We start from the raw sequence: 12,425 nt of genomic DNA on the forward strand, positions 1-12,425 counted from the left end.
TCTCTGTTTAGCTTCAAGAGTTACTTTATCCCTCCTTATCCAGTTATATTATCCTTGTAATTGGATTTGGGGCCTATTCGTTTGTACTACATAGTTTTGCAAGTGAGTTTTACACTATAACAAGGGCCAGGCTGCCCACGGCCGCAAGTGGATGTGCAATTGTTCATGCATTATGTTGCTTGATAATCTTGACAGAAACCCCTTATTTGGTTTTTTGTTCTTGGAAACCTTGATCCATTTACTTTCTTTATAATGTACTTGCCATTGGCAGACAAGGAGAAAGAAGTGCACCAAACAGAAAAAGGGAGAGTGCTTCGTAATAATTTGCAATGATATATCATATACTACCTCCATTCCAGAAAAAGTGATACTTTTCGTTTTTCATTTTTACATAAACGAAAAAGTGAAAATATCACTTTTCCTGAAACAGATAAGTATTACAATATGTTTCATATTCTTTTTAGATCGATTGAAGGATAAGTATCTACGAGTTTCAAACTAAAGTCATTGCGGTCATGCGGGAACGGAACGGAACCACATCATGGGAGGAAAAATAATGATGTTATGCAAGTGGAACATCACTTAAGCTTAATGATGGCTTGCCATAATGGATCAGTCAATAAAAAGCTGTGAAGAGCTTTGGGTCGTTATCATGGGATGTGATTCGCAAAAACACATAGTCATCATCACTCAACTCAGACAGTATTGCTTCTCCATGTTGTATCTGATGTCCATTTTTGGCTCATTCCACCATCGCTAACTTTGTTGCCTGCCAGTGGTATTATTTTCTGAGAACAAATTGGTGCCAGAATCTCATATATTATAGAGATTATTTTTTCTGTGGCTTCCTAATATTGCCCCTTATCCCAACAGAGTGTACTTTTTTTGTCGAATCCAACTGATTTTTTATTAGGAGCGACAAACATTACATTAGTACAAATTGTTGGTCCTTGTGACACTACTAAAAACGACAGAAATATGGAATCAAGTACATGGGAAAATGTCTCTCTTTGATCATTAGGCTTTATAAAAAAGAATGCTAATCACAATGAAACTAGTACTAAACTTGAGTGTATACACATTGAAACCAATGTTTTTCAAATGTAAATATCATTTACGATACATTAAAACACATCATTTTATTTTCAAACGTCTTCATATATTTTCGTACATCTAGTTTAAACAACTATTTTGTTTTGTAATCTATATAAATAATTTTTGATCAATCATGATTAAGATATCCGAACAGCGTACATGTTGTCCCAGGGCTTCTGGCTCAATATGCAACTGTTAAGTGAAAAATAGAAAATTAACGAACATAACACCTTTACTGAAAATAGAAATTATGTAATAGTTGCAAGTACTTAACAAATAAGCCAGCCAGCCAGCCATTGTTCAACCCACTCCCACGGCACAACTCTCCACTTTACTCCTCTCTCTAAAAAATAAAAAAACTCAGATCCCTTCCTCACTCACCATTTAATGTGAATTAACTCTCCTTCTGTCTCTCTTGTTTCTCAAACCATACCTCTCCTCTGTTTCTCTCTCTGTTTTTTTTTTTTTTTTTGTGAGAGAGGGAGAGAACCTTCATAGAAACCCAACCCAATTCTACATCTCATAATAAGTGAATTCATCATCTTCTTCTCTGGCTAGTAATTGCCATGGCTTTCTCAACTTTCTCACCAACACCTGATAATAATAACAACCACCACCACCATCATCATCACCATTCAAGAACACCTTCAAGAACAACACCCAAACGCGATACTAGTGGTAAGAAAAAACCGCAACCACCAGCGAAAAACCCATCTTCATGGAACCAAATCAAAAGCTTAATAACATGTAAAACAGTAGAAAACTCTAAAGTCCACGACCCATCATCATCTAAGAACAACAACATTCATGGCGGGTATTCGAAGTTAAGTTCATCGTGTAGTTCTATCTGTAATTTCAGAGATGTTGTTCATGGTAATACAAGAGTTGTCCATAGAGCTGATAATTCACCTGAAAACAGCTCTGTTGGTCAAGAAACTGGTCTGTTAAGTCGAAAATCAGTTCATAATATTGGTTCTTCATCAAATCGGTCTACTACTAGTTCTGTAAGATCTTCAATTCATACCAATACTGGTACTACTCCTCTCCATGGGTCTTACACTAATTCAACAACAACTTCTTCTTCAAGAGGAATGCAGCTCAGAAAACTCTCTGGGTGTTATGAATGCCACATGATTGTCGACCCCAGCAGGTAAACTTTTCATCATAATTCTGTAAATTCCTGGTTTGGGTTTTCATTGTTTTGATTGATTTTATCAAAATTGACTGTAAATTGTTTTTTTTTGTTCAGGCGTCCAATTACTCCAAGAACAACAATCTGTGTTTGTAAAGAATGTGGAGAAATTTTCCCTAAAATTGAAAGTTTAGAACATCATCAAGCCATCAAACATGCTGGTAATTTTTCTTCTTAATTTTATAATTTTAACTAGAAAATTTCTCCATTTAGAAAAACACCTGAATTCTCTTCATTTACAGTTAGTTATTAGGTCTGAGAATAGAGTACACACCACCATTGAAGTAAAAATCAGTCAACTTAGGATTCATTTGGCTAATTAAACAGGAAATGAAAAAAAAAAAACTACTCCACTAGGTAGGTATATTTTGACTGGACTGGAGAAAGCTGGTCAATAGAGTAATAACCCTGCAAATAATTACCCCTCACATGGTCACATGGTACAGTTCTTCAAAGCAAAATCAACACCTGTTCTGCTCCTTCCACTCCCTTTCGACAGAGTAATGACCAAAACACCCTCACCATGACCAAACTCTTCGTCTTCAACCAAATAAATATCTCTCTGTATTAAATTTTTGAGATTTCCTCATTTTCAAAATTTGAACAATGGGTCTCCATTAAATTCTGTATTGATGATGGTGGTTGTGTAATGTTTTGTAATGTGTGAATGCAGTTTCGGAACTGGGACCAGAAGATTCAGGTCGAAATATAGTTGAGATCATATTCAAGTCAAGCTGGTTAAAAAAGGACAGTCCAATCTGTAAAATTGAAAGGATATTAAAAGTCCATAACACTCAAAGAACAATCCAACGGTTTGAAGACTGTCGCGACTCGGTTAAAATCCGAGCTACGAGTAACAGCACCACGAGAAAAAACGCTAGATGTGCAGCTGATGGGAATGAGTTATTAAGATTTCATTGTACGAGCTTGACCTGCGGACTCGGTGCACGCGGTTCGACTAGTTTATGTGGCTCGGTACCTGGTTGCGGTGTTTGTACTATTATAAGACACGGATTCCCTGGGAAGGCCCATGATCATACTAAAGGGGTGTGTACTACGGCAACTAGTGGTAGGGCGCATGATAGTTTTGGTGGTGGGGCACTTGAAAGTTTAGGCGGTGGTGGTGGTGGAAATAGAAGAGCTATGCTCGTGTGCCGTGTGATTGCTGGTAGAGTAAAGCGTACTGCTGCGGATGATGCCGCGGCTCAAGAGGAGGATAATAACACTAATATTATGGCGGGAACTTATGACTCTGTCGCTGGTTACGCGGGGATTTATGCAAATCTTGAAGAACTTATTGTTTTCAATCCAAAAGCTATCCTTCCTTGTTTTGTTGTCATCTACACATCTCAATGATAATAACAACTTAATTAATATTAGAGTGTATTAGGAGGTTTATTTAAAGTTTAAACTCTTTTGGGGGTTTGTTTAACTATATAAATTTGAGTAGGAGGATGCCATAAGTAAGCATGCTGATGTAAATATAGTATGTATCTTTTCTAAGAGAGTTGTTTCTTTTGGTAATTGAAGCACTACTAGTTTTTTTGCCCAAATTTGGGTTTGAACTTTGAAGTGAGTGTTGGTGTTTGATGTGCCCACTTGGTAGCCTGTAATGGGGGTTTATTCTAAGAAAAGTTAAATCAAGTTGGAGATTTTGCTGTTTGTGTTATATTCTGTCTTCATCTTATTAAGAAATTGTATATCTTATTCTTTGTCCCCATTAATTCAGTGTTTTGTTCCCTGACTTGTGATATGAAAGATTATTAAAAACGTCCACTATAAACTCAAAACATAACTTCCATTTTCAAAAAATAATTCCCTCGAATTTAGTTCAACTTTTGAATTTGTGAGTGTTTTGAGTCGGGAACTTCTTATCTTATATACCCGTATATTGGATAAGTTTTTAGTAGCTGTCCATAATTTTATTGATTCTGCAAATATTTGTATTGGAAAAATAAACTTCTATAATACAATAATTATTCTAATAAAGATTAGATTATTTTCATAAATACCCTTAATTTCTAGAGATTCTTTATTTGACCTGTGTAACTGTTTCTTCTTCCTCTCGTCTTTGTTCACATACTTCTATGAAGCTCTATTAAATTTAGACAATGAAAATCAGTTTATCTTTGAAAGAAAATCCTCCTTAACCCAGACCCCAAGATCAAAACATAGCGTATAACCGATTTTCAACCTAAACCGATCCAAATCAAGTCTGTTCAAACCATAGATTCATCTTGATAGAACCCTAAAAAAAAAATCTCAAACAGTTACCAACTGTAATTCTTTTTAATCTTCTACCATTGTCTTTCGATTTGCTCGTTCCCCTTGATTATTAACATAATCAATCACATCTCTTGAGAAAATTTTAAAGTCCCTAACCTTGGGAATAAACCAGGGAAATTAACTATTTTGCAACCATGGTTATAACTCTAATCTTGTTTAATCATTTTGCATAAGAACAAAAATAGTGATATTATTTGGGTTTTTGAGATACTCCCGAGATCTATCAATGGCGGAATAGTGGAAAGGAAGATTCTTAGTGATTATAAATAAGGATATTTTTGGAAACTTTTCTGTACTTAATGAGTAGTTTTTTGAAAAATTATATTATTATAGTTCCAAGAAAAAATTGGTGAAAACAATAAAAAATGGGGCAGTTAATAAATACTTATTTTGTGTCCTGATATACAGATTAACAGGACAGAGGGGTGGCTGAATAATCCAAATTTATTTTGATTTCTAGGGTTGGAAAAGATAATATTGGCGTTAAGCCATTAATTCAAAACCAAAACATCTCAAACATCATGTAGGAATCAAATATTTGTTGTTTGTTTTTCTTGTTAAACTTTGGTGCATGTGGGTTGTGTACTACTAGTACACAATGGGGGAGAGTAAGTAGATGATGATAGGTTAGCTAGCATTATTAAGGGGGCACATGGTGACCAAGCAATCCAAGAGTATGATTTTGATGGTGGTGAGAAGAAGAACAGGACAAATTTCTCACCACTGTAATGAAAATGAAATAACTAGATCTCATTCCCTTTATCTCTAAAAGAATAACAGTTTCACATGCCTATAAGCATCACTATTTCGTTTGCTTCTCTTTGTTTGCAGTCTTTTGGAACACTGTACATTTGCAAGCTAGTGTTTATCTATCTTCTGCAACACCTTGTAAGCGACACAGAGTAAATTACATGATCTTTCATTAAGGAAATTATCTAACTAGGATTTCGTGAACCTAATTATACACTTCATACCACGCTCTAAACATCTTCATTAAGGTGCATAACGCGTTTAACATACCGATGTAGCTTTATTTGCTTAGTGAAAATGAAGAAATAAAATGATTGAGATTTTTTTAATGATACCCATTGGATTGGTATTCGAGGTTACGAGTAAACAATGTACAACTAGGGGGTGGATCGCGAGAAGAATGATGGTAAAACAGCTAGCAAACCTCATGATTATTATCATAATTATGCTCTCGACTAATTGTATTTAAAAAATACCACAATTAACATAATCACTGCAATGTAGATTGATAGACCCCTACGGATAGCTCTTTATTGGTCGTGTGACAGACACTTGCACCACGTTAAGAATATCAATCACGCCTAAGGGTGCACAGGAACCGAGCCGGACCGATAGACCGAACCGGAACCGATGGAACCGTACCTGATTTTGGACCGAACCGAGGTACAGGGTACAGGTACCGGTCCAAAATATAGGAACCGAGCTCTGGGGGTACAGGTACACGGTCCAATACAAGAACCGTCCCGTACCGGACCGAATTCCCGAATGATTATGACCGTTAGATTTAGGGGATAAGGGATCGTGTCAGTCGTTGGATTATAGGGGGGTATATAAGCTAACATTAACTGGTTACTTGGTTAGGGTTTCAGTTCTGTTTTTCGCCTCTTCTGTGTCTGAGTTCTGAGAAGGAGAAGAACTTCTTCTATCTTCTCTGTTAACCTTCACTTCAAAAGACTAAACAACTTGGAGATTGTCTTCGTAGTATTTTCCCTCACTGTGTTTCTTTTCATCGTTCTCATCCACTCATACAGGTTCAATTTCATTTCCTTACCAACTATTATATACCCAGCCATGGAAATGGAGAAATTAGTAACCCCAAACATTTACCATTGATTCTTGTTCTGATTCTAAAATCCCGCAACTCATTATTCAATTTGTGGATCTCAAACCTGCTGGAACCAGATTTAGGTAAGTGTTTTTTCTTTTCTTTTCAATTATTATTTTTTTGATTGAAACCATTTTTGTTTCATTTTTCATTTCTAGGGTTTTTTTCAAATCTCTAACTATGTCTGATATAAAATTATTGTTTTGAGATATGGGTGTTACTCAAAAATGATTATTATTGCTAAAGCTGTTCGATTCAGTGTTTCTGGTTATTTAGGGTTTGAGAATCTTGAGATGTCCTTTAATTCATTAGTCCGTGAAGATGACTTGAACCGTCTCGTGTTTGACTAATGATACTGTTTATGTTTTTGCAGCCTTACACTATAAACAGTGCCAAAGTAATCTTCTTGAACCCAAGGCCTCAGACAAGGGCTTGCAAGGGTTCCGCCAATATTTGGTACAATTGTGAGTTTATGACAGAATTCTCCAAGAAAAATATCACTTCTGTTCAAGTGAAATCAAGTGAGTTTTCATGCCTATTCTCAAAACAATGAAATCATATCATACAAATATGATTTACATGCCTTCTGTTAGGGGTGTTTCCCAATTGTCTATAGTTGACACCAAAATAGCAGTTTACATGCCTTTTTCTTATGGAACAGAATTCTTCTGTGAATCACTGAATCTGTGATTGATATTAACGGATTGTTGTTTTCTCTAGCGAGTAGCGGCTTAAAGGATTTTCTTCATCTCCCACCAAACCTTCATAGCGAGTAGCGGCTTAAAGGATTCACTGCAATCACCGTAAGATATTTTTCTTCTTCATATGGATGTTGTTTCTTTTACACTTCTGAAACTAAATCTATGCTTTTAGTGTTCTGTCACATTTTTGGATGATTTTTTTTGCTTTTAGATCTTTGATTCATGAGCAGTAGTTTAGCCGTGAAGATGGAAATGCTATTCTAAAGCTAGGGTTACCTAAAAATTTCTGTAATAGACTAATAGTTGTTTTTTAGTTTTGTGAATGCTGATAAAATGGTATCATGGGTGTTGAATTAGACTCTGAGTATTTAGTTTACCATTCTTTTGATTGAGTTAGTTTAAAGGCTATTTTAAAATGTTTTTTAATTACTGAGAGGACGAATCTGTGGTATTGTTTGTTGAATCATAATCTTTTTAACTAACCTAAATTTGTTTAGTTAGGTTTTTAGATTGCGTCTTGGTTTAGCTAGAGTTAAAATCCCCTACATATTTATACTGTTTGATAACTAAACTACTTAAGTTAAATATTTTCCTAGGTATTTGTCCATTGCTGCAAACTATGTCTAAAAATTTCAATTTCTCTATAACCCACTAATGTACTATGTATGCCCATTGGAGTCATTTATGTCTTCCTCACTCCACTTCAAGGTGAACCATACATGTTTGTACAACCACCCAAATGAGAAATAAAAAAACAGGTAACTCCATTACTTATTACATGTAATTCTGGAAATGTGTTGTCTATTATAATTCTAATTCCACTGTAATTCAGTTGAGTTCTTATTTCATTTCTTGTTTGATTTCATTTCTTGTTTCATTTATTGTTTCATTTCTTGTTTCATTTCAGTCATAAGCTGGCATGGATGCATCAAGTCAAGCTCATGAAATAGCTACTCCTACACCTACAACTGCTACACCTACCACTGCCACAGATACAGTTGTTGGATCCTCAATGCAACCAACAAATGAAGCAGCACAGCCAGAGACAGCAGCAGTAGATGTAGAAGCTACTTCTACTCAAAAGGGTGGTAGTAAGATAACTTCTAACGTTTGGAATTATTTCAAGAGGTTAAATGTTCAAGATGCTGCATGCAATTACTGCAAGAAGGTGATAAAGGCTCATACTGGAAAGAATGGTACAAGTGGAATGTGGAAGCACTTCAACAGATGCAAGCAGAATCCTAACAAGCCAAGGCCAAAAGGACAACAAACTCTGACATTAAATCCTGCAGCACTGGGTGAGGATGAAGGTCAGTTAGTCTGTACTAATTTCAGTCAGGATAAATGTAAAATGGCAGTTGTTGAATTTATTATAATTGATGAGATGTCATTTAGAGCAGTTGAGGGTGAAGGTTTTAGGAGAATGATGCATGTCTTAGAGCCTAGATTTGTTGTGCCAAGTAGAATGACTATTTATAGATGTTTATTAGACATGTATGTATTAGAGAAAGAAAAGTTGAAAAATTACTTCAAGTCAACCAAGCAGAGGGTTAGTTTGACAACAGACACATGGACTTCACCAAACAATTTCAACTACATCTGTGTAACAGTTCACTTTATTGATCAGCAGTGGAAGTATCAAAAGAGAATTATTATGTTTTGTGAGGTTAGTGGTCACAAAGGAATTGACATTGGTGAGATGTTAGAGAAGTGTTTGTCAGACTGGGAGCTTAAAGATGTGTTTACTGTCACTTTGGATAATGTGAGTGCCAACAAGGTAGCAATGGATTATTTGAAGACTAGTATTGTTTCAAAGACAGGGGCAGAAGAGAGAGCTAAGTACTTGCATGTAAGTATATGTATATGAATATGAGTCATATGACTTATTTATTTATTTTACTTTCTACAGTTCTACTTATTTATTAAAATATCTAATACTTGTTTGAACTTTGAATTCACCTTTTCAGGTAAGGTGTGCAGCTCATGTACTTGCACTTGTGGTTAAAGATGCTGTGAGGGTCTACAACAAATCAATTTCAAGAATCAGGTCAGTTGTCAAGTATATAAAAGGTTCTCCATCTAGGTTGGCTAAGCTTAAGCGTTGTGCAAAATTAGTTGGAATAGAGTCTAAGGTAACATTGATATTAGATGTTAAGACTAGGTGGAACAGCACATTCTTGATGCTACAGGCGCAGAAGTGTTTGAAAAAGCATTTATTAGGTTAGAAAGGTATGACAAGGAATATCGGCAGTTGTTTTATTACCCAAAACATAGTGAGAAAGATCTACCTGATGCTAATGATTTTGATATTGATGTTAATGTTGGTGAAGAAGAAGAAGAATTTAGTGAAGAAGAACAAGAAGAAGTTGAGGTGACAGGGAAGAAGAAGGCACAAAAGAAGAAGAAGAAGGTAGTAGTGAGGAAACCTGCTCCATGTGAAGAGGACTGGATCTTTGCCAGAGGACTTGTCAAATGTTTGAAAGTATTCTTTGATGCCACTGTTGCATTTTCAGCCTCGACTAAGGTAACAACAAACACTTTCTTATGGCAATTAGTTATCATATATGAGCAACTAGTTGAGTTTAGAGATAATGTAGATGAAGATCCTTTTATTGCTACTATGGCTGGAAAAATGTTTAAGAAGTATAACAAATATTGGGGTGATTATGCAAAGATGAACCCTACAATCTTTTTTGCCATGTTGTTAGATCCTAGAGAGAAAGAAAAAGGACTACAATTTGCTCTTGATCTCTTGTATGGGAAGAGTTCTTCTAAGGTTGAATCTGTTATGAAGCTTGTTAAGTTGGATTTTAAGATTCTATTTGAAGAATATAAGGATGTTTATTCAGTTCATGAGGAGTCAAGTAGTTCTATTCAGGGACAAGCCAAAGCAGTGGTAAGTAAACCAGTGACAGGGCCAAGTCGTATGAAAGAGTTGATGTCAAGGAGTAAGAGGTTCAAGAAAGGCCCAAATGATGATGAGGGAAAAACAGAGTTGGATAAATATTACATTGACGAGTATGAACAAGGTGAAGGAGAAGATGATGAGGAGGAGTTTGACTTATTGGGTTGGTGGAAGACCAACAGTACAAAGTATAAGATACTTGGACATATGGCTAAGGACATATTAGCCATTCCTGTGTCTTCTGTTGCCTCTGAGTCTGCTTTTAGCACAGGAAAGCGAGTCTTAAGTCCTTGTAGAAGCTCTTTATCTACAAGGACAGTTGAGGCATTGCTTTGCACACAAAGCTGGCTAAGGAAGCCAATACAACTTGATCTTCTATCTGATTACATACCAGATGATGATGTTGAAATTGAAGAAGGTAACATATTACATTATTACTTGTGTTTGGCAGTAATAGATATAGTCTAATGGTTACTAACTGCTATTTTTTTTTTTTGCAGCGTTACTTGGTCCTATCAACAATGATGACACCACAAGTGTTGCTGACATGGATTAGAAGATCAATATTCAAGGCTACTACAGCACTGCTAGACTGCTAGTTGTTCTTTTATCAGATTTTCTCATTTTCAAGACTTAGTGTGTGTCTGTGACTACTGCTACTTCTTTTTTAAGATTTTCAAGACATTGTTTGTTTGGTTTGCCATTAATATTGCTACTTATTAGTTGTTGCTTTGAGATATTGAAAAATAGGTAAAAAAGTAAAAAACATGGCAGTAGGTTTTTGTTTTTGTTTTTGTTTTTTTCCCCTGAAATGGAACCGGAACCGGTACTGGTACCGACCGGAACCGACCGGTCCAAAATGGAACCGGAACCGAAGTACTCGGTACCGGGACCGGTCCATTTTTTTGGTACCGAAGGGTGTAAGGTACAGGTACTCGGTCTCGGCAAGAACCGAGCCGAACCGTACCGTGTGCACCCTTAATCACGCCTAAATAATGCGGCACTAAAACACCACTAGTGTCTCCTGATGACGCAGTCTGCAGCAACTTCATCTGTTCTGTTCATCGTGTGTGTCTAATCATCGCGACCTTGGTTTGATGGCTGAAAATGCTGACGTGGAATGATCTGCATGTACATATAAAATGCCAAGCAAGCAATAGTGGGTCCCAACCAAAAAAACCGATGTCCATCCCATAGGTGACCACCTCTAACCAGTGCAGGACCTAGACACCTCGCAGGGTTCATTACTGCACCAGCATACCCGCTCTTTGCAGTGCCAGTAACGGTAGTGGATACAAACACCATCAGGCCGACGATAAGTCCAATAGTAGAGGAAACACCAACAGGCCCAAGGGCTTTGGCCTGTCGACCGTCAAATGCAATCCAAACAGAAGCAAAAAGGACTACTAACATACAGAAGATTTCAAGCCAGAATGCTTGGCTAGAGCTGATACTTGCCGACGTTGGACCATTTGCACCCGGTCGAGTGACAGTCAGTGTACAACCCCCTAAAGAGTAAGCTTGTACTATGGAGTCACTGACTACAGCCTGCAGTGCAAGGGCCCCTAACACTCCTCCCAGACATTGAGCTAGGATGTGGATGGTGGCGCGAGCAAATGAGATGACACCGAGTAAAGCGGCAGAAAATGTGATGGCTGGGTTAAGATGGCCACCTGAGATAGGGAAGGTGGCTAGAATAAGAATTGAGACGGAGATGAAAATGAATATTGACATTAGTACATTTGGTGTTTCGGTATTTATTTCCAAGGAACAGATGACTATGGTGTCCAAGGCAAATACAAGGACAGCCGTGCCGATGAGCTCTGCAACTGATGCACGCCATACCTAATACATAAACGTACTTGTCAATGACTAAGACTTGGTTATTGTTGTTTTTGAAACAGGCAAATCTGTATTCACCCAAAGGTGCTAATGCAGTATACGAGAAATGAAATGATACTAGATTGCCAATTCGTTTACTCTTTGCAACCTAGTGGAAAAATAAAATAACAGTAAGAGGATTATGGTATCGAGGAAGCACCAAAATCTTACCTCGAGCGAGAAAAAGTCCTCCAGCCCCAAAACCAGCTGTTCAGTCAAAGTTTTCGGCATATGGTTCTTGTCATCTCCACTCTTTCCCTCTTCAGTACTTCAAAACAAAAAAGTAACCAGATGGGAGCAGTGAGAGTTGATCCACAATTTGTGATCGAATTGCAAAGAAAGACCAATGCAGTGTTACAGAGTAAACTTACCTAAACCAATTACTGATGTGCATTTCGTTATCCATCTTCAAACAGCCTAGTTCCTCTCCAATCAAATGCACCTTAAGAGCACCCTTTCTGATCTTTCCTTCCTATTTCTGACTTCTGAAAGAACCTTAATAACGCATAA

General features: G+C 36.8%; 2 protein-coding genes across 2 annotated transcripts; one reads left to right on the top strand and one right to left on the bottom strand.

Moving 5' to 3' along the window:
* Window positions 1-1,379: 1,379 nt before the first annotated feature.
* On the top strand, window positions 1,380-3,932 carry LOC113288855. Its single transcript, XM_026537979.1, has 3 exons — window positions 1,380-2,245; window positions 2,345-2,448; window positions 2,961-3,932. The coding sequence occupies exons 1-3, from the start codon at window positions 1,662-1,664 to the stop codon at window positions 3,641-3,643; spliced, it is 1,371 nt and encodes a 456-aa protein (XP_026393764.1). The 5' UTR covers window positions 1,380-1,661; the 3' UTR covers window positions 3,644-3,932.
* A 7,129-nt stretch (window positions 3,933-11,061) lies between these two features.
* LOC113291308 (aquaporin TIP4-4-like) lies at window positions 11,062-12,321 on the bottom strand. The gene is made up of 3 exons (XM_026540857.1): window positions 12,287-12,321; window positions 12,087-12,183; window positions 11,062-11,879 (listed from the first exon to the last, which is right to left on the bottom strand). Exons 1-3 carry the CDS (start codon window positions 12,319-12,321, stop codon window positions 11,109-11,111), a joined length of 903 nt encoding a protein of 300 aa, XP_026396642.1. The 3' UTR covers window positions 11,062-11,108.
* Between the last annotated feature and the right edge of the window lie 104 nt (window positions 12,322-12,425).

The sequence above is a fragment of the Papaver somniferum genome, chromosome 6, assembly GCF_003573695.1.
Source record: "Papaver somniferum cultivar HN1 chromosome 6, ASM357369v1, whole genome shotgun sequence".
NCBI lineage: Eukaryota > Viridiplantae > Streptophyta > Magnoliopsida > Ranunculales > Papaveraceae > Papaver > Papaver somniferum.